The sequence below is a fragment of the Lissotriton helveticus genome, chromosome 12, assembly GCF_964261635.1.
Source record: "Lissotriton helveticus chromosome 12, aLisHel1.1, whole genome shotgun sequence".
Classification (NCBI taxonomy): domain Eukaryota; kingdom Metazoa; phylum Chordata; class Amphibia; order Caudata; family Salamandridae; genus Lissotriton; species Lissotriton helveticus.
In genome coordinates, this window is record NC_136073.1 from 335,577,556 (window position 1) to 335,599,162 (window position 21,607).

At 45.1% G+C, this 21,607-nt stretch overlaps 1 protein-coding gene across 2 annotated transcripts in view; it reads right to left on the minus strand.

Annotated features, from left to right (window-relative positions):
* NUDT7 (nudix hydrolase 7) overlaps positions 1-21,607 on the minus strand; it is a 99,554-nt gene that overhangs the window by 42,840 nt on the left and 35,107 nt on the right. For both annotated transcript variants that reach the window (XM_078671416.1, XM_078671417.1), the window contains exon 3: positions 2,071-2,229. In XM_078671416.1, coding sequence (XP_078527542.1) covers positions 2,071-2,229 — 159 coding nt within the window. The remainder of the gene's footprint in view (positions 1-2,070; positions 2,230-21,607) is intronic.

Genomic DNA, 21,607 nt, shown 5'->3' on the forward strand with positions numbered 1-21,607 from the left:
GGACATGTCATGAGAAAGAGTAATATATGAAAAATGCAATATAATTCAGTATGTTATAGGGCCTAATGTATGGATTTCCCAATTGCAAAAAGTGGGTGCAAATTGCATACCGTCTTTTTGCAAATGAAAACGAATTTTGTGAACCAGCGAATATAGTAAGAGGGAGGAGGGCGACAGAGGGAGGAGGGCGACAGAGGGAGGAGGGCGACAGAGGGGGAGGGCGACAGAGGGGGGAGGGCGACAGAGGGGGGAGGGCGACAGATGGAGGGAGACAGACAAGAGACAGACCGAGGTAGGGAGACAGACAAGAGACAGAGGTAGGGAGACAGACAAGAAACAGAGGTAGTGAGACAGACAAGAGACAGAGGGAGGGAAACAGACAAGAGACAGAGGGAGGGAAACAGACAAGAGACAGAGGGAGACAGAGGGAGGCAGAGGGAGGGCGACAGAGAGGTAGACACAGAGAGAGGGAGACAGAGTAAGTGAGACAGAGGGAGACAGAGGGAGGGAGAGAGAGGGAGCAAGAGAGAGGTAGGAAGACAGCGAGAGAGGGAGTGAGAGAGACAGACAGAGATAGAGACAGGGAGAGACAGAGACAAATAGAGGCAGGGACAGGGGCAGACAAATAGAGGCAGGGACAGGGGCAGACAAATAGAGGCAGAGACAGGGGCAGACAAATAGAGACAGACGGACACAGAGGGAGGGAGACAGGGACAGACAGAGACAGACAGACAGATAGAGGCAGAGAGGGAGAGGGAGAGAAGAGGGAGACAGAGGGAGAGGGAGACAGAGGGAGGGAGGCAGAGGGAGACAGTCAGGGGGAGACAGCGAGAGAGGGAGACATAGAGAGAGAGGGAGACAGACAGAGGGAGACAGACAGAGGGACGGAGACAGAGGGACGGAGACAGAGGGACGGAGACAGAGGGAGGGAGACAGAGGGAGGGAGACAGGGGGAGGGAGACAGAGGGAGGGAGACAGAGGGAGGGAGCCAGAGGGAGGGACACAGTGGGCGACAGACCGAGGGAGACAGAGGGACGGAAACATAGGGAGACAGAGGGCGACAGACAGAGGGTAACAGACAGAGGGAGACAGATGGAGGAAGACAGAGGGATGGAAACATAGGGAGACAGAGGGCGACAGACAGAGGGCGACAGACAGAGGGAGACAGACAGAGGGAGACAGACGGTGGGAGACAGACGGAGGGAGACAGACGGAGGGAGACAGACGGAGGGAGACAGACGGAGGGAGACAGAGGGAGACAGACGGAGAGAGACAGAGGGAGACAGGCGGAGAGAGACAGAGGGAGACAGACGGAGAGAGAGAGACAGAGGGAGACAGAGGGAGAAAGAGGGAGGGAGTCAGAGAGGGAGATAGAGAGAGATAGAGAGAGAGAGAGGGAGACAGAGGGAGGGAGAGAGAGAGGGAGAGAGAGAGAAAGAGAGAGAGAGGGAGAGAGACAGAGTGAGACAGTTAGAGGTAGAGAGGGAGAGAGACAGAGGGAGACAGAGGGAGGCAGAGGGAGACAGAGGGAGGGAGACAGAGGGAGAGAGAGGGAGAGAGAGGGAGGGAGACAGAGAGAGAGGGAGAGAGAGAGTGGGAGAGAGAGAGTGGGAGAGAGTGAGAGTGAGAGAGTGAGAGAAGGAGAGAGAGAGAGAGAGAGGGAGAGAGACAGAGTGAGACAGTTAGAGAGAGAGGGAGAGACACGGAGTGAGACAGTTAGAGAGAGAGAGAGAGAGGGAGAGAGAGAGAGAGGGAGACAGACAGAGTGAGTGAGAACCGCCCCCGAATCCCCCTTTGGTGGTTCGGGCTCGCTACGCTCACTACACTGCCTTACTGTCTCCCAAAATTATGCATCTCCAAAAAGTGCAAACTGAATCTTGGATGCAAAGACAGTTTCCTTTAAACCTATGGACAGGGACATCAACAACATTTTGAGTATCATTAGTAACAAAAGACCGTTACCAATATCACAAATTAAAATAAGGTATGCTTAACTTTATATAGACATGCATGTGCTTTTGATAAACTGTTGTCCAGGTATCCCAAAATTTAGAAAAAATATGAAAGTACCTTGCTAAACGCTGGGATAAGCCTACTGACGAACTCAACCTGGCTACGAAGAAGCCCAACTTCTTCCTTGGCTTCTCGAAGAGCAGTTTCTATTTCATCTTTGTCCGATGGTTCACTTCTACCTCCTGGAAAGCACACTTCACCTGGTGACGTTTTTAACTGCAATTAAAATGAAAACTGCAGTTTGACTTACAAATTCCAGAGAGTAAACACTAACAGACCTGCTTTTAAAATGCCGCCCGTTTTCCCATGTGGTAGCTGACAGAATGAACATTCAGAAAAAGAACCAATTGCTATATTCAAGACTAACAGCTATTTTAGATGAGCAAGTAGGTTTGGACATGCTAATTAGCAATATGTCATGTCCGAGTTGGGTTGGTAACCCATACGCAGCCGTGAAGGTGTACCCAAGGAACCCCCTCCCCTTTGTGAATGTGTGCTAAAACCTTTTTTTTTAAGAGCAGGCAGTGGTCCCACGCAACACTGCCTGCTCATAACCCCTTTGCTGTGGGGGTAATTCCCCCACTGTGCTGGGGGGGCACGCACAGCGCCCCCATGCTCATGATGCACAGTGCTTGTGTGCTCATGACGTGCTAAGCTCGTCACGGACACAGCCGTTTTCGTGGAACGTTCAGCACAGCAGGGGAATTATCCCCGCGTGTGAGCGCTACACGACCCAAGACGACCTCAGCTCGTCATGAGCACAGGAGCACCGTGCCTCGTGACGAGCTCAGCTCGTCATGAGCATGCAAGGTGTTATAAAAACTTTTTTTTTTTTTTGTAAAGCATCCCATTTTCCTTTAAGGAAAACGGGCTACGTTACAAAAAAAAAAAAAAAGATTGCTTTATTTAAAAGCAATCACAGACATGGTGGTCTGCTGACTCACCAGAGGGCCACCATTCCTGAGATTTTTGCAATTCCTAAAGGGTAGCAAATTGCGAACTACCTAATTAATATTCATGAGGTAGGTAATTTGCAACCCACTGGGAATCGAAGAATGTGTTCAATACACTTTGGGCCGCATGTATGAAAGTAGGATTTTGCAACTATCAAATAGTGATCTGTACCCAATCGATATTTGGTAATCGCAGAATGCAATGTAAGAAGGAATGGGTAAAATGTGTGCGATTCCTTAATATTACCTAATAGCGACTCGCTAACTAGCAAATCGCTATTAGGTATTATGACTTCATTTGTAGGTGCGAATGGTTTTGCATCCGCTAATTTGTGATTACCTAATTGGTAATCGCAAATTAATGAATGAAAAGCCAAGGGTTCTCGGGGGCCTAAGGCCCCCCTGAAGCACCCACAAAATTTACATTGTGCACATGTAAAGTGCACACATGCCCTAGGGGCATGTGTGCGCAGCTTGGCACTTTGGAAAATGCATTTTTGCAATTTTTTTTAAATAGGCACATGGTTACCCTCAACTTGAAGTTGATGGTAATTTGCGTTTCCTAAATGCACAGTTCACATTTAGGAAAGGCTTCTTACATGTGCATTAGGGAATTGCAAATTGCGATTCCCTATTTGCTTTCAAAATTTAGGTAACCACTACAAATTGCGATTACCTAAATTGCTAATCTTCAAGCCTTTCATAAATGAGGAATGGCCATTTTGCATTCACAAATGGCCGAATTTTGCAAGGGTTAGCAATTAGGGAATAGCAAAACGGTTTCTAAATACATCTTGCCCTTAATCTTTTGGCAGCAATACTATTCCCCAATTAGGATTGTCCTTTTCCCAGTTATATGTATTGAAGAGATTCAGTGGAGTCTTACTGTAGTAATTTACGGTTTGTAATAAAATATGAAAAGGAATCCCAGAGATTGGCAGTATTCCTGTAATTGATATTTACTTAATAGATAAGACATTTGCTCAGTGACATAAGTGTGCTCAACAGGCATTATAGAGCAGTGGAGTGGGGTGTTACATCCAAAAATATACCTCTGTAGAAGTATGACTTGGTTATGGACATATTTGGATTATTTGATTTTTAAAATGTTTCCATCTGAAACATTAATAGCTCAGTAGACATGTTACACCCGATCGCTATTAATCAGTGGGCTTCATCAAGGCTTGTGTTAAGTCACTTGTCTCCGGTAAAGTACTGTGTATGAAGGTTGATTATGGGGCTGGCGCTCTTGTCATTGAGTGTGTTACACAAACAAATGGCTTTGCTATTAGGTAAATGCCTGTAACAAGGACTCTTTCATGCCACAGAACAACATCAATTGTTCGTTCAGTGCATTTTTATGCAAATAATGCAAATATGCAATGTGTAATAAAACAATACATTGATTTTTTTTGAAAATCTGTTTATTGAGTTTTGTATAAAATCATTATAACACTCAGTGAAATCAAACCATTACACTACAGCATTCTACTTTGGAGAGGTCGCACTACATTGTACATATCCGAACAAAAGAGCGTTGTTAGGTACAGACAGAGTAATACATCTCATAACAAAATTCTTATTCATCAACTATGTTCGTCGTCTGAGTTCTTAAATAGTCTGTGAGGAATACCCAGTAATCTCGTGGTCTTGCCCGTGCTGGCAATTCTTCCTCATATGTGCGCAACGTGTCTTGACAATATGCCATATCTGTAATCCATTGCTTAAAGGATGGTGTCTGTTTACTTTCCCAGCATAAGGATATTCTACGTTTTGCGAGCAACAACGCTATCACACAGAATTTTCGTTTCAAAGCCTTCACATTTGGTACGAGTCCCAGCAAGCAACTTTTCACAGTACAGGCTACCGGTACTTCAAGCATTTCTGTTAATGTCCCCGTAACCCGCTTCCAATAATCGTTTATTTTTGCACAGTTCCATGCCAGATGTAAAAAGTCGGCTTGATCATAGTTACATCTAATACATTTCGCTTCCGCTCTTAAACCATATTTGTGAAGTTTGGCTGGCGTGTAATACGTTTGGTGTAAGTATTTTACATGAAGTAGCCCAAGGTTCCCATTCGGCGTCAACAATTGTGTTAGGTTACAGGTCATAAGCCAGTCATCGTCTGTTAGTGGATCTGCCAAAGACATATTCCATCTGTCCATAGCCTTTTGAGATGTATGTCCTATTTCATCTTGCGCGAGTTTATAGAGTCGTGATACCAGGTGCGTGGTATTAGGAGACGTGATGATATGTTGCAGTGAATGTAACTGTGCAGGCTCTTTGGGAAAATCTGGGTAAAGATCTTGTATAGCCCTCTTTAATCTATGGTGATTGAATTGAAATAATAGTGATTGATTTTGAATGTAGGTCAGTTCCTGGGTAGTGTTAAAGACCCCATCTGTGTACAGATCTCCCAACGTGACTATACCCACTTGCTTTAGTAAGTCCATACCCAACTTTTCATTCGTCACTGATATTTCAGAGTGATGGTGTAATGGGAGAGCTGGAGCATATAAAGGTAGTTTGTTCGCTAGTTTCCCTAGTGTGCGCCACGCTGCAGCAGTCGTGTCAATGGTGTTTATGTCACGTTCATGTAATGGTGGCCTCTTATGTGTGACTATCGCATCCAACGGGACCAGAGACGCATCTCCCTCTTCCACCGCTGTATGAGTCAGGAACGGGACTTCATGATACCAGTGGGTAGCGTATTGTGCTTGCGCGCATAAGTAATATAGATAAAAATCAGGTACGTTTAGACCGCCTCTAGCATATGGTAATGTAAGCGTGCGTAATTCGATTCTTGCCTGTTTCCCTGCCCATATTAGTTTCAAAACCATTGTCGTCATTCTCTTGAAGACTATCAGCGGTAGACGGAGAGGGATGTTGTTAAATAAGTAGAGCAGTTTAGGCAATATCACCATTTTAACTAGCGCTATACGGTCAGCTAGCGAGAATGGAAGTTGTATCCATCTGTTTACCTTATCTTCCATGTCAGATAGTACTCTGCCATAGTTAGTGCGTATAACCAGTTCAGGGTCCCTATGATACCAAACCCCCAAGTATCTGAAAGGTTCCGTCTGCCATTCTAGTGGAAATTCTACTGCATGCGGCGTAGTAGAGTCAGTTAGTGGTATAATGGAGGATTTGTCCCAATTTATTTGTAGGCCCGTGTGTCCGCCAAACTTAATATATTCTCGTATTAATGTCATCAAATTTTGTTCCGGGTCTCCTACATAAAGCACCATGTCATCCGCGTATAGTGAAATGTGCAATGGACGGCTTGGGAATTGCAATGCAGAATGATGATGTAATTGTCTGACCTTACAAGCAAGGGGCTCTAGTGCAAGGGTAAATAATAAGGGAGAAAGGGGGCACCCTTGTCGTGTTCCGCGTTCAATCTCAAATGCTTCCGATATATAGCCATTTATTCGGACTCTGGTGACTGGCCTGGTATATAGAAGTTGTATCCATTGGGTATACATTGGGGGGAATCCCATTCGCTGTAAAACTGCGATTAGGTAGGGCCATTCGATGGAATCGAACGCTTTCGCAGCATCCAACATAACCGCCACTGCCTTAGTGGTAGGAGCCAGGTAGTGTGACAAAGCGAATGGTGTTCGTGTGTTGTGTGAGGTGGACCGAGTGGGGATAAAGCCCGCATGATCAGGCAATACCAGCTTGGTCATAAGTGGTTGCAGCCTATTAGCCAGAAGTTTTGCCAAGATTTTAGAGTCCACATTAATTAGTGATAATGGTCGATATGAGTCGCATTTTTCTGGACTTTTATTTGGTTTTAGTAATGCTATTATCACTGCTTCACGTAAACTTGGTGGCAACATACCAGTCTCAAAAGCCGTGCCATACATTCTTACCAGATGTGGAGCCAATATATCTGCGTACCTTTTGTAAAATTCTCCGGTGAACCCATCTGTCCCCGGCGCTTTGGCGCTAGGTAAAGATTTGATTGTGTCCACCACTTCTTCTACAGTTACTGGGAGGGATAGGTACTGCCGATGTGTGTCCGATAACCACGCTATAGCAACATTTTCCAAATATGTGAATATCTCAGTTGTTTATTTAGTGGGTTGCTTTGTGTATAGGGCCTTATAGGATTAGACAAAACTATTCAAGATGGATCGAGTATCTGTGCATGTATCTCCATCGAGGTCAGTAATCTGTAATACTGTTTGTGGGCTTCTGGTTTCATTTACTTTCGCAGCTAGGACTCTGCCCGCCCTACCGCCTTCGCCAAAACGTCTGGCCATTGGGCGCTTATGTATATATTTGATCTCGTCTCGTGCAAATGCTTGGTGTTCTGAGAGAGTCTGTCTAATATCAGTCAATACGGTTGTGTCCTGTGATCTAACATTTCTAGGTCCCATAGTCGTTGTTCGCATCTTGTTATTTGTGCCCGTATGTCACGGAGTATGCCTGTGGTCGTGCTGATGCATACACCCCGTATTATCGCTTTAAAAGCTTCCCACAGTACTCCTGGGTCGTCAGTCGTGTCTTCATTATGCATGAAATAATCTGTGATTGCTCGGGTTATTGTATCAGCGTAGATCGGGTCTACAAGTGCAGTGGCATTAAACCTCCAGCTATATGGGGGTGGTGTATAGTTTGGGATTTGCAATGTTAATATCACAGGATTATGATCTGATAACGTCTTCGGGGGTGTTGTATTTCTTTGGTCCACAACAATGCATTCTCTGACCCCAGCCAATAGTCTATCCTTGACCAGCTGTTATTAGCTGCAAATATGTGTGTGGATATTTGCGTTGTGGGATGTTTCACTCTCCAAATATCATACAATTGTTTGTCAGCCAATATATCGAGCAGTTTGGCCCGCGCCTTAGTATGACGCTCTATGGTGGAGCCAGACCTGTCCATTCGGTCATTTAACGCCAAATTAAAGTCTCCCCCCCAAAGTAATGTCCCGTCTAGATCCTCCTGTAAGTATCTCCATAGCGTGTGAAAAAAGTCTGGATCATCAGTGTTAGGTCCATATGTGTTCAAGAGCGTCACTCTTTGTCCCCTTAGTGTCCCTTTTAGCAATATATATCTGCCCTCCCTATCAATTACTTCATGTTCCACTCGAAAATTCGTCCCCTTCTTTATCATGATTGACACTCCCCTGGAATAAGAGGAGTAGGCAGCATGGTATACTTTTTCTGCCCAGCGTGTGCCCATAGTTTTAGAGGCGTATGGTGCCATGTGGGTCTCCTGTAACATAATGATGTCACCATGCCATCTATCAATGCTAGCGAGAATCTGCCTTATTTTTTTAGGATTAGTGAAGCCCCCTATATTCCATGTGATCAAGTTTAATTTTGTTTTATCTGTCATGTCTTGTGTTAACGCCAGTTGGTGTCCGCATTTGAGTGTATTGCCGTGTAACCTCAACTAATATCTGCATGTCCACCAGTGCCTGCCTCACGTAACTTAAATGTGCATTTCTCACAATGTGTGTCTTCCAAAGTGTAGCAATGCTTCTCAAGTGTTTTGGTTTTCTCAACTTAACAATACCCCTCCCCTCTCCCTCCCACCCACAACAGCAGCCCAATCCTGCCGCTACCATACCCAAACACAGAACTTTTCATAACTAGAATTCAGGTCGGGGAGCTCCCATGTGGAGGCTTGCCGAGTTCACACATCTCCATCCAATTGAATGGATGTGGACGGATTATCACATATTGCTAGATAGTGTCTACTTGTCTAATCTTATAAAGTGAACGATTGTAGACTGTCAAGTTATGTATTAACAACCAAAACATTCCCTCCCATATACACAGAACTAGTATGATCTCAGAGAGACAACAGCTAGTTAAACAGTACACATACCTCATTGCATATTATGCATTCCTTCATGCCCTACAATATATCCCACCTCTCGCTCCGCATTCCTCCATCTCTGGGACTGTGTCACATCCCCTTGTATAGATCTCAGTGTGGGGTCTTACCAGCGATAAACATGTGAACTGCCACCCACCGCCCCTCCCCCACAGCAACATGCCACATTCAATAGCCCGTACAGGCCCACTGCCTAGACCATCACCATTAGCAATCTTAGTATGAACACAGTGTTGTGTCTGTTCGTTAGTTATTTTGCTGTCAATATGCAGGTAAGGACTAAAAACAGTTGTCTGCAAGGGCGGTATATCAGTCTGTGGGCAGAACTGTGATATTTCATTATGACTCCTCAAGGTCAAATACCCTTCAGTGTGTCCCGGTGTATTCCGCACTTCCGTGCACCCAAACATCGCAATGTCTTTTCATCTTGCAGCACTGCCTAGTACATCTTATAAACTCATCTCCGTGACTTAATGCAGTAAGTATGATACAGTCTTGTGCCACTACAAGTGCTATGTCCTGTGCACCGCTGTCCTTTCTTACCTGGCGGTGGCAGACCTCGAAATGTCGGGCATACTCACTGCGTCTCACTCTGTGCATAACGCCATTATACTTTCTTCATTCAGAGTTTTGTTCCTGCTCTTCGTGCGTTTGCTGTTTCTTCTGTTCATTAATTTTCTTGATAAACTCATGGGCAGCTTTCAGCGTAGAGAGTATCGTTGTTTTCCCTCCCCAGCTGACTTTAAGCCGCGCTGGGTATAACATTGCGTAATCAATTTGTAGAGACCGTAATTTGGATTTTGCATTATTGAACTCCTTCCTTGCCTGCTGTACCGCGTATGTGTGATCCGGGTAGAACTCCAGTCGGTTGCCTTGATATTCAATGCCTTTCTTTTCCCGGGCCATCCGTAATATATCATCCCGATCTCGATAGTTCAAAATCCTGGCTACCACGGGCCTCGGAGTGGCTCCCACTGGAGGCTTGGGTGCCAGTGTGCGGTGAGCACGTTCCACAATGAATATAGGTGACAACTGCTCCGCTCCGAAGATTGACTTGCACATATCTTCTACATATTTTTCCATCTTCCCGGTGTTGGTGGTTTCCGGTACGCCCGCTATGCGGACGTTGTTGCGTCTTGACCGCGCTTCCAAATCTTCGGTTTTGTTTCGAAGTTGTTCCACTAATTTTTCTTTCTCACCGCTTTTTTCTGCGCTTACTCGCATTTCATCCTCTACAGTTGATAGTCGTTTTTCAGCTTCATCCAGCCTTTCACCCTGTTTGTCTAGTTTTATCGCCATTGTGTCCACCCAGCAAGTGAGATGATCTAGTTTGCAGTTTATATCTTGGAGGCTGGTTTGTATTGCTATCAAGATGGATTCCATGTTGCGTTCGGTGCCACCTTCTGCGCCTGCGTCACCTTCCCCAGACGTGTTCGGTGCTCTCCCCGACCTACGTGGCTCAAACATGAGCTTTGGTTGTTGTTTTTCAGGCTTCCCCATTGTCCCCTGTCTTGAGAGAATGTGTGGCAGTGAAGATCGCAGTTGATCTTCTTTCGCTCCTTAGGCAGAGACGGATCGCTATTCACAGTCTATCCTAGCTGCTCTTTCCACCCGAATCGTTGTGCAGAGCGTTAGCAGCTCACATACTCCTGTTCTTTTCAGCGTAATATCCTGCGATCGGTCTTACATGCATGCAGCCTTGTCACTGAGAGGCGAGGTGGTATTCTTCCGATTCAACTCCAAATTTTCCCCCGACCAAGTGCTGCCTGAAACGCTGTACGTTAAAGCGCTACTGTCGCGTGAATGCAGGGGAGATTGCACTTGTTGGCGCTGTTTGGCAACTACAATTGTCAGTTAGAAAGCGTCATCACCAAGGTAGCACATGTTTATGGACACTGTAGTGCGGGATGTTCTGACACGTGGCAGGAGAACTCTGTAGCGTGTGAGGTCTCCTGGATCCACGTTTGATTTGGGCAGTGTTTATGAACTCCGCAGTCAGGTGTAGCTTCAGCGATCATGCGCGGCAGTTCGCCGAGGTTGTCATAATCACAGGCGCCGTTATCGAGGTGCCGTGATATGGTTTCAGCAAGTCTTGCTATGCAGGCATGTCCTCTGTTCTGTGACGGCAGCTTTTATGCGCAGCTGGTGTAGCGCCGTTACATTTAAGGCGGGAGGGGGAGGGTATCCCAGCAGTCACGTTTGCATACCTCACAAATGGTGTCTACTTGCTATATAGCTATCTTCAGTAGCGTCATGGCCTGCCATTGATCAGGGAGGATATTAGCGGTGAAGCCTGTGTGTAGAAGTGGAGCCGGTGAACATTACCGCCATTTCACCGTTTCTCCATAGTGTCGGGCGTCGCCATGTTGGTGCAGTTTACTGTTTCTGGCATTCCGTGTTGAGTATATGAGGAATCAGAGTATGCTTTGTTCCTTCGGTAGTTTGTGATCGTGTTATGTTGCTGGGCGCACTGCATTTCAGCCATAGTCAGTGGGGAATATAACGCAATTCGCCACGCCAACTGCCGGTGCGAATCATTTTCCAGCTGTCGCCATCTTGGTGTAGGCCCTCGTAGCCGCACGCCTAAGTTTTGTTAGTAAGCTCGCTGCTGCAGGTGGCAATTGCGGTTGTGGCAAGCTTATACGCAGTTGGGTGCTACGTGATGCAATCTACCTGTGCACAGTCGACACTGTAGATCTCTTGGGGCGCCGGCAGCAGCTCCGAGTCAAAGCATGTCCGCCGCCATCTTACCCGCTCACAATACAAGCTTGTCGGCAGACTCCATCAGTGATTCCTGCGTTCCTCGCCAGTATTACCGCAATTAGGTAGCAGCAAAGGAGGCACCAGTCATTCCGACATCCGTTCATGTGCATGTCATCTCTGTCACTATCCGTTTAACGCTTGGTTTTCATGATATTTAGTCCGTCCGGCGGAGCTGCTTTACAAGGCAGCCATCCCGCAGTGCGCCCTCTAGCGCCCCCCAACAATACATTGATTTTCATGGTATTTCTACTGGATTACTAGCCAAGAAAATAAAAGTTACTTCCCTTTGGAAACTATCTTTCTGGTGGATACCATCTATCTGCGAATCCCTCATCTTTGAATTTCCCAGATACCAGACTGGCCAAGGAGTTTTCCGACATGGATCTAGGGCAGCGGCAGGGGCGGACTCTTTGTCAATGCCAAAAATGATGTAGTGATGACATCACTGGAGCAATAAGGTACCCACCCCATCCAGCAAGTGTTTGCTTTTGAACCACCTTTCTAACTTGTTGATCAACTACTCAACAAACAGCTTGTCGTCAGACCTTATCTCAACTGGGTCTAGCCTATGCAATTCCATCTCTTCTTTGGTAGGGTGGGGCAGCAGATAGAAAGACGGCAAGGTAACCAATTGCCCAAGATGAAACAGAGACACCATCTTAAGTAGAAAAGCTGCCTTAATTCATAGGAAGATTTTATTTGGGAAGAAGCATGTGAAAGGGGGCCGAACAATCAAAACCTGCAGCCTTCTAACGCGATAAGCTGATTTTACCGCATCAACAGAAAACAATCTTTAACGTGTGTGGACAACTGCCTGTTATCTAGGGGCACAAATAGAACACCAATTACAAATGAGAACACCAAATACAGGTCCCACTGAGGCATAACAAATGGGACTTGCAGAAACAAATTTGTCAAACCCTTCAAATTTCTGGCAAGCATCTGCAAAATGAATAAAGAAGGTTGGTATGGGAGACATAAAAATGCCAACCAAGTCGCAATATACCCCCTAATCATGTAAACAGTTCAATCTTGTTTGGCCAAGGATAAAGCAAATTGGAGGATGTCAGCCAAAGTCACTTTCAAGGGGTCAATGTTTCTGTTGTGCACCAGGCTATAAACGTATTCCATCTCCTGGAGCAGACCGACTTAGTTCAGGGGCAAAAGGATCACGCCAACCATCTCCAATTGAAGTTGAAAGGAACTCAGATGGCTCCGCTCAATCGATATGTATGAAGGTGTAATCTTTGGAGATTGGTGGGAAGAAACTGGCTCACTGACAGGGAGCGTTCAGCTCTAAGTAGGAGATGAAGAGGAGCAGGAAGTCTGCATACCACATCCTTCTAGGCCTGTCTAGGGTGCTGAGATTAGCTTGGGACCGGTCCTGGCAAATCATCCTCAGAACTCGAAGAATCAAAATTTATGGGAAACAAATGTACAATGAAGTGGAAATCTCCCCTTCACCTGGTAAGTGTCCCCTAAGGCTGCCAGCCACTAAGTGTAGCTGTAAGTGGCAAAAAGGGCCACCTCAGGCGTGCCCCTCAGTGTAAAGATGCCCTTTATGAACCGCCTGTGGATGGAGGTGCCACTCGTGAACGACAACATTGAATGAAACTGGCAGATGGTTGGCTACTAGCCACAGCTCCTGTTGGTATGCTCAAGCCAGAGCCTCTCAACATAGAAGGTGGGACCTGTTGTGCTGTCTGTCAAGATCTGAACACACTGACCCTGAAGGGATGGGAAGACCTTCAGTGCCAGCCGGATCACAAGGAGTTCTAGCAGAATGATGTATTACCCTGCTCTTCTGGTACCATAAGCCTCCGACTTAGTTCCCTCAGATGCATGCCCCACTCAAAGGTGGATGCGTCCATCACCACTGTGACCACAGTAAAATAGAGACATAAGGACCTCTCAAGACAAGTTCTCCTCTGTTCCCCACCAGCTCAAGTCTGCTGCAGTATTCCTGAAGATCACAATTTAACTCTTCCAGATTTCCTTGATGCTGAAACAACTGCCTGAGGATGAACAACTGCTGGACCCTAATCAGTCAGTGCAAGTTTTTGATCAGGAAGATATAAGTAGGAAACAGACCAAGCAGGTATAATATTTGTCAGGACTGGAATCCAAGCTCCTGCTCATATGAGCAGAATCCTCTGTGAAGGAGGAAAAGCTTTGAGCAAGGTTGTATCCAGTACCGCCAGAGTGGTGAACGGGGGTGCTGAGAGGGCTCCAGGTGAGACTTTAGAACATTGAACAGAAACCCCAAATTGAACAGCAGTGAAGCAGTCATCTGCAGGTGGTGAAAGACTATCTGAAGCGAAACAGCTATAAGCCGCCAGTTGTTCAGGTATAGTAACACAGCAATCTCTGACCTGACCTGAGGTTGGCCGCGACCAACGCCATCAGCTTGGTAAAGACTCGAAGTGCTGAAGTCTATCCAAAGAGAAGGACTGTGAATTGGTAATAAGTAGAACCCACTACACAACACAGGTACTTCCTGTTAGACCGCAGGATTGGTATATGGAATCAATCATCATGCAGGTCAAGGGAGAACATCCAGCATCAGTAAAACCTGAGAAAGGGACAGTATCCTGAACCTCTCAGTGCACAGGTACCAGGTTAGGAGCCTTAGGTTTGAGATTGGATGAAGACCGCCGTCCTCCTTGGAAACTAGGAAGTACAAAGATTAGCACCCTTGCGGAATTTTCTGCTGGGGCACCAACTTCCCTGCAACCTTTTCCAGTAGGTTACCACCTCATGATGCAGGGTCCATAGATGGTCTGCTGAAGTAAAGGAGTGTTAAGGAGGGATATTGGGGTCTGCTGCTCGAAGGGTAGGATCTACCCCTTTTCTGCCATTTGTATGGATCACTGGTTCAAAGTAATTGCCTACTAGGCTAGTAGGAAAAGGGATACCCATCCTTCCACTGGCATCATGTTCTTTTTCACGGAGGAACGACTGTGGTTTTCCTGGTGGTGCAGGAGAAGAGGAAGAAGGTTGGACCAGACTGCTGCATCCCTTACCCTTCATTGATGGACGAGAGGATTCTGCTACTGTTGAACATGTGGTGTAGATTGACTCGATGTGAACTGAAAGCCTCTATTAAAGGCTTTGGATCTCTAAAAGAAGTGAACATTCTTTGTTCTGGATTGAATCCCCAGAGATCTTGACATTATGACCAAAAAAGCCATTCCAGCTCAAATGGAATAGACATCAAAGTATTCTGCTCATTTGCAGAGAAACGAGACACGCCTGCCTAAGCTACTCAAACAACTCACGGCAAAGAGACGTTTGACATAACAGGAACAGTTTATTTATTTAAACAATGCGGCGGAGAGAACAGTCACGGGCATAGGGTGTTAGGACTGTCTCAATTTACAATTGGTCTAACATAGACTTTTATACAGTTCATTGTAGGAAATAAAATCGTTCCAGCAATCCTTTTTTGGTAAGGTATGTGAACCTCTGTCTTTGGAGCCATAAATGAATGTATTGCATGAGTAATCCCGGTGGGTCCCGACCTTCCATAGACACAATGCAACAAGTGGGTAATGTGTCCAGATCTCTGGCAGGGAGAGCACGTGATCACTGTGTGGGCTGTGTACTTACTGGCTAAGTGTTCCTTCTTGTGGCATCTTACTTTAAGGTGTTTTGGGAATGAGCGCACCCCTCCGGATAAGTGTTATTTATTGGGGCATTCTACCTGGACCATAGGGATGTTGCAGTGCCTATATGTGGGATTGATCTGAGATTTTCTCCTGACTACTTACCACCCCAACTGTGATCTGTCAATCAGTGACCTTGGGCCTGGGTCTCGACTAGCCTAACTACGTATTTTTGAGTCGGGTTGACGTGGAGTTCACAAAGGGTGGATTTGTCAATAAAAATGGAATTTCGTTTTTAGGCATGAATGTATCGATATTCATATTGATATAGACTATTTCAATATTAAAATATTAATCACAATCTTTGCCAGGTTGAACCCTTAAAATCACTAAATATAGCGAAGCTCAACGCCCTGCTAGCTATGGCTTAACTAGGAGGCAGGCTTTAAGGTATTTATGTAGTACTAAAACAGTAATAAAGTTGAAATTCAAAACAATAAAGATCTTTAAGTGAATTAGAAAAATAGAATTAAAAAATATAGAATTAAAAAATATTAAACAGAATGACAAAAATCCAGTAAGGGGAAACAGAGATCTGATTTTTCAAAGTTTTAAGTACAAATAGCACTGAGAAGCACAAAGTGCCTATGATAGTCAATGGATGAGTTAGAACAGGACCCAGGCGTAATGTAACACTGACCACGATGGAGTGCAGGTTGGATTCTAAACAGGTTTGTCCTGGTCAAAGAATTTACCTTTTGACTTTAGTCTTTTAAGAGTGAATCCACCACAGGAGTCCACTTCTAAAGCCCCCACAATCTCAGGGGTCGCACTAAATGACCCACAGGGTGGCAGGCATAGGCCCACAGGAGGGTCAGGTACAGGCCCAGTTGCCAATGGTCAGGCGGGCAGTTGCAGGAAAAGGCCTCTTGTAGCATGTTGTGTCCCTGTAGCATTAACAGGAGGTCAGCCTTATGAACCTTTGGGTCAACTTTTTTGTCCTGGGCACAAGCGGGAAAGCAGATGCAGTCTTGTAGGCTCTTCTCACATCTCCAACAGCTGTTTCAGCCCTCTTCTGATCTACCACAGGTCCAGAAGTGTTCTAAAGTGGGTGCCTGGAGGTGCCTCGGTTATGCCTGGCACCAGCTAGTGGGTGGGAATGACCCCTGGGAACACCCTAACCAATGGGGCAATGGTTCCCGGGGCTAACCCTGCCCACTTTGGGCATTTTCAAGATGGCTGAAGACTTTGGCCACCCCAAACGTGGACTATGAGGGTTAGGTAGGTGTGTGTGTGTGTGTGTGGGGGGAGGTGTACTGTGGGTAATCCCAATCCCAATGTCCTCCCACATCTAACACCAATATCCAGTTTGATGCAGTCCCTGTACCCACAACAAACTCCAGGACAGAAGTCTGGTATAACAAAACTGAGCTTTCAGCAACCAGACAGGGAATACACACAAATTCCAATATCAAATCTTTATTTCGATCACATGATCATAAAAGATGTACAAAATTACCACATCAGTTAAAATTCTAGGATATCGGTACGTCATTAGTGTTAAATACAATGGTGATTTTAAAAAAAACTGATAAAGAAGGGTGGCAGTAAATCAAGGGGTAAGAATTTTCAAGAGTCTCCAGCCATCTTTATCAATCGGGTTCGGGTATACCACATTGCAGTTAGAAATTTTGCCAAGGCAAACACAATTGGCGGCGATAAATCTGTCTTTAAAACTCTATATGTGGGTAAAAATGTTCTAAAACCCAGGTTTTTAAGGAGGGGAGCGAGCCAGAATTTCCTACTTTTCTGGTAGGCTCGACAGAAGAAAATCACGTGCACATCGTTCTCCTTTGTATGGTCACATGCCGGGCACGTCTCTGTGGGAGACCGGCAGGACCATGCTTTAGTAAAAGATATTAAGGGAAGGGTCCCGTACCTCCATTGCAGGAATAGCTTTCGTGTTAGGGCAGGAGTCATGCCATCCAGAACGCTTTCAAGGTTATATGAGTCTTTAGTTGTGATAAAGCAGTGTGTCAGAGATCCCTCTCGTGCCTTGTCCAGGGCTCGAAAAAGCATTTTATCATAGTATGCTCTGGACAGCGCTTTCCTTGGAATCCTGATACTGGTGCTTTCCGGGTCTGACCATAATTCTGGTAGTCCAAGGGTCTCACAAGTTCTCTTGATGTATTTTAACCAAGGGGTCTTGGTGGCATTGGGTAAGGATAAAAATTCCTGTAACTCAGATCTATAGGAGGTAAGATCTTGGCTACTCCAAAGACGACGTCAAAATGTTAATGGTTTAAGCCCTAGTTCCTCCGTAATGGGCCTCAGGCCCAGGTCCAGTCTCAGAGGCAGGAGTGGAGTACTTGGGGGAAGAGCTGTCAGCTGCCTCAGAAATTTGTTTTCCGTGGTTAGCAGATTGGAGGATGGAATATGGCCCCACATCTCTCCCCCGTAAGTAACTCCCCCCGCGCTTGTGCTTTATAAATTTGAATAGCGGTGCTGAGAGGGCGATATGAAGACTTAGTCGCAATTCTCATAATACCACCCACCTTCTGTGCCAATTTCATGTTCGCTTTTATCTGGTGTGCCCCCCACGTAAGGTTTTGGTTTAGGGTTATCCCCAAGTACTCTATTGTACGAACCCTTTCCAAGCGCACTGTGCCAAGCGAGGGGTTTGGACGCTTGAAGGACACAAATTATTTTGCCATTCTTTTGCCCTCCTTTGAGGTGTTCCAAATGTTATACATAAACATAGCAGATCTTTGAAACAGGCTGACACACTCTACTGTCAAAGAGAGTCTCACTGTGATAGGGGCTTGGTTTGCTGGCTAGACAAAGGAAGGGTTCTGCTCAAGTGTCAGCTTACGGTTGCATCTGACAGTGGAAGTCTCTTTGAAGTGTGCCCCAAGTGTCATATGAAAATCCCCAGCAGTCCTGTCAAGCAGCATATGACTTTCAAGTAGGACTTGACACTGCAATGTCAAAGAGGATTCTCACAGCCCCACCTCCAGGGTCACGCTAAACCAGTTCTGGAGAGCGCTCCCTCCTACTGAGGTTGGGAACTAGCTGAGCAGAAAGACAAAAGAAGAGACAGGCCCAGATGTGAGCTATACTTGCCTGTGACAGGGGACACCCATTTGAAGTCAACCAAGGGTCTGGGCACAGCGCCCATGCCATCCTGTCAAAGGAAGGACAACTCTACCCCACACCCAAGGCCCATTGTCCCAGTCTTGGGAGCAGTTCCCACCTCACCACATGGTAGCCATCAAGCCACCAGGTGACAGCGGTATACCCACAGAAAAGCTTCAAAAGGCTGTAGGCAGGCAAAAGGTAACTTTTCTAAAGTACATCTGTAATAGTTAGACAAAATCCGACTTTACAATTGAATTGGATTTTGACTATTAAGAGTCCTTGACATATTTCTCACGCTGTTTCCTAAGCAGAAACAACGTTAATTAAACTTAATATTGTATCCCAGTGATTTCCTGTTGAACAGCCAACTCTGCTACAATGCGAATAGATGTGAACTGCTACTCACTTGAAGGGCATGTTTAACATTAACCTTTACATGGTTTAATTTTAAATATCACACAGCCTTAATGGGCAGTATGGCTTACTTTGATGTGACTTATAAATATTTAAAAAGAGGTTTTTAGGCCTGTTAAAAGGGGTTATTTTGACAGGTGGAATTTAAAGTTAAAAGCTGCATTACCAGGCTACTGGTGGCAGGCCTGCAGTCACGCTCACATTGTCCCCGCAATGGCTGCCAAGAGTGCTGCTTGAAGGGGGAGCAAGGGAACCCTACTCACTAGGAGCCTGGGTATAAAGCTTTAAGAAAACAACAGCGGCTCCAGTGGATAGATATGAAAAACACTTATAATAAGTATTTATGCACAATGGAAAATGAGGGTGGTGTGTTAGATGTCAGAGCAAGAGGCTGACTACACATTGGGTCAACTTTGTCAAAAAAAATTCCATAGTTTATATCAACAAGGATCAATCATTTTTTGCACATAATACATAAAATATTTACATACAAATTACACCAAGTGACGGTGTGTCCCAAGTTAATATTTGAAAGAACCTACGCTACTATAGTGAACAAAAATTAACAAAATAGTGGACGGAAGGTTTCTATTTTTCATTTGATTTTCATAAGAAAGAGACGACCAAAGTCCAATATATCCAATAAATGTACAACAGTAGGAAGTTTAAGCAACTGTTGTTCACGGTCTGTCTCTTTTCAACTGCTGACGACGTTTCGACCCATGGTGGATGTCGGGTATCCTCAGGACTTGTCAGTGTGGAGACACCTATGAGGTTGGGGGCCAAATGCTAAAAAGCATAACAAAAGTGCCAAATTTATAAGTGAGGCTGAAGCCAGCCTGAACACACCTAAAAAATATTTTACCTTAGGAAAAACATGAAATACATTTTTGCTGCATATAACTAATAAAAGAGAAGAAAAGTTTTTAATCAACGTGGACTTTTTTAATATGTTTTTAAATGGCCTTTTATAAGGAAGTTAATTTAAGGCTGGCAAGAGAACCCGATTTGCGTGGTGCAATTATGTCCTCCTTCTGGCTGAGCTCATTGCAGCTCCTGTAAAGAGATTCTTTCAAACCTCATCTTCTCTTGGAAGAGGTGCAATTCTTCTAATTATCAAAAGCTTCCCAAAACAAAAGGCTTCCTGTCTGCACACTGTCTTCGGTTTGGGCAGCTACAAGCCAAAGAAAGTTTGAACCCGATTAATGTTCTGCAAGTAAAAACATTCCTATATAACACAACCTTTTTGTTTTGATAGCATTAATCAAAATAAATCCATACACCTGCGCTCGAATCAAGGGTAGAGATCTGAAAGACTGAGAGGCCCCCTTCCCCCTAAGTCAGAAAAGGGTTGCTCCATAATATCAGCCACTAGTAATTAGTCAGGAATGCATTCCAGATTACTGATTTGTGTCCACTACGCCACTTTAAAAAGCGTTCAGCAAATCAGACTTGGTTCTGCTTCTAAATCAGCCCAAACAGTTGCATCAGATCACCTCTAGATAAGGACACAAGCAACCTCAGACTGGTTTCGGTATTCATGTATCTTCTTGGTAAGGGGCAGCTTAAGTTCGTTGGAACAGTAAGCATGGAACCTAGACCTGGGCATTCCTGCACTCTTTAGGGCCCATCACTTAGGAAAAGAGAAACAAAAATCCCATTCGTTGGTGGTCGTGGCTGGGCAGTTTGGGCTAGACTGCTTCTATTGGAGCAGGAACAACACTTATTGGATATGGTGGCTCTGGCCTTGGGTGGCACATTGGGCAAAAAAATACAAATAATAATGGACTGGAATATGGGCCAAGCAATAGCCAGTGGATGAAACTTTTACAATAATTCGCCATCACCTTTTATTATTTTCATCCTAGAGGGAAATGAGGAGGATGGCTTAGGGACGAGCCAAGACAGCAACAGAAAGAAAATCAGACAAATATCAGTTCAACTATTTTGCAAATGTGGGAAGCACACCACTGGGTTCATTTCTCTAATAAATAAGCACCGAGAACGAGGGAATCGGTCATAGTACTGAAAATTAAAGGAGGGGAACATGCAGGAATTCTGATCTGATCGGACTATGGAGATTAGACAATCACGGTTTGGTTAACCATATATAAACTGCTATAACTAGACCTAATGTAAACTGCTATAACTAGACCTAATGTAAACTGCTATAACAATGCGTAATGCAGGGAGCTGCTTGGAACTGAGAAGACATAATTAGATTGTCTGTTGGAAAAATTTCTCTGCGCCTAGAATAGGATTGAGAAGCATCACTGAAAAAGTGTGTGATTATCACGGCTGATAGCAAGACCCTCTCTCTCATAGTGTAAAAATATGTTTACTACATGCACCATGACATCTGCACCTTAAGATCAGTTCACTTATGCTGCATTAAGGCAGAATACTGAAGTCTCTATGAATCAAAGTCTAATAAGAACAAGTAATGTTAATAGCACTTGTAGCGTGCAAAGCTCCTCCATGGAGTGCCCCGGCGCGTGCCCTGCGAGGTGATTAAACGGATCACAGAAGCCTAGTTAAAAAGTAAGGTCTTCAGTTTCTTTTTGAAAGACTTCGGGTCATTCACTTCACTAAACTCTACTGGGAGTTGATTCCAAGCCACAACCCCCATCCGTGACAGGGATCTGCCACCGGCCCTCTGTTTGAGGAACCTAGGGACGGATGTCATTAGCTTGTTCAAAGATCGTAGTTGCCTAGCCGGTGAGTAGAAACATAGGGCCCGATGTAGGTAAATTAGATTTACCGATTCATAAATACCGAATTTTACCGGTTATGAATCGGTAAATCTAATGTAGGTAATTTTTCAGTAAAAAATACCGAATCGGTAGGATTCGGTATTTACCGATTC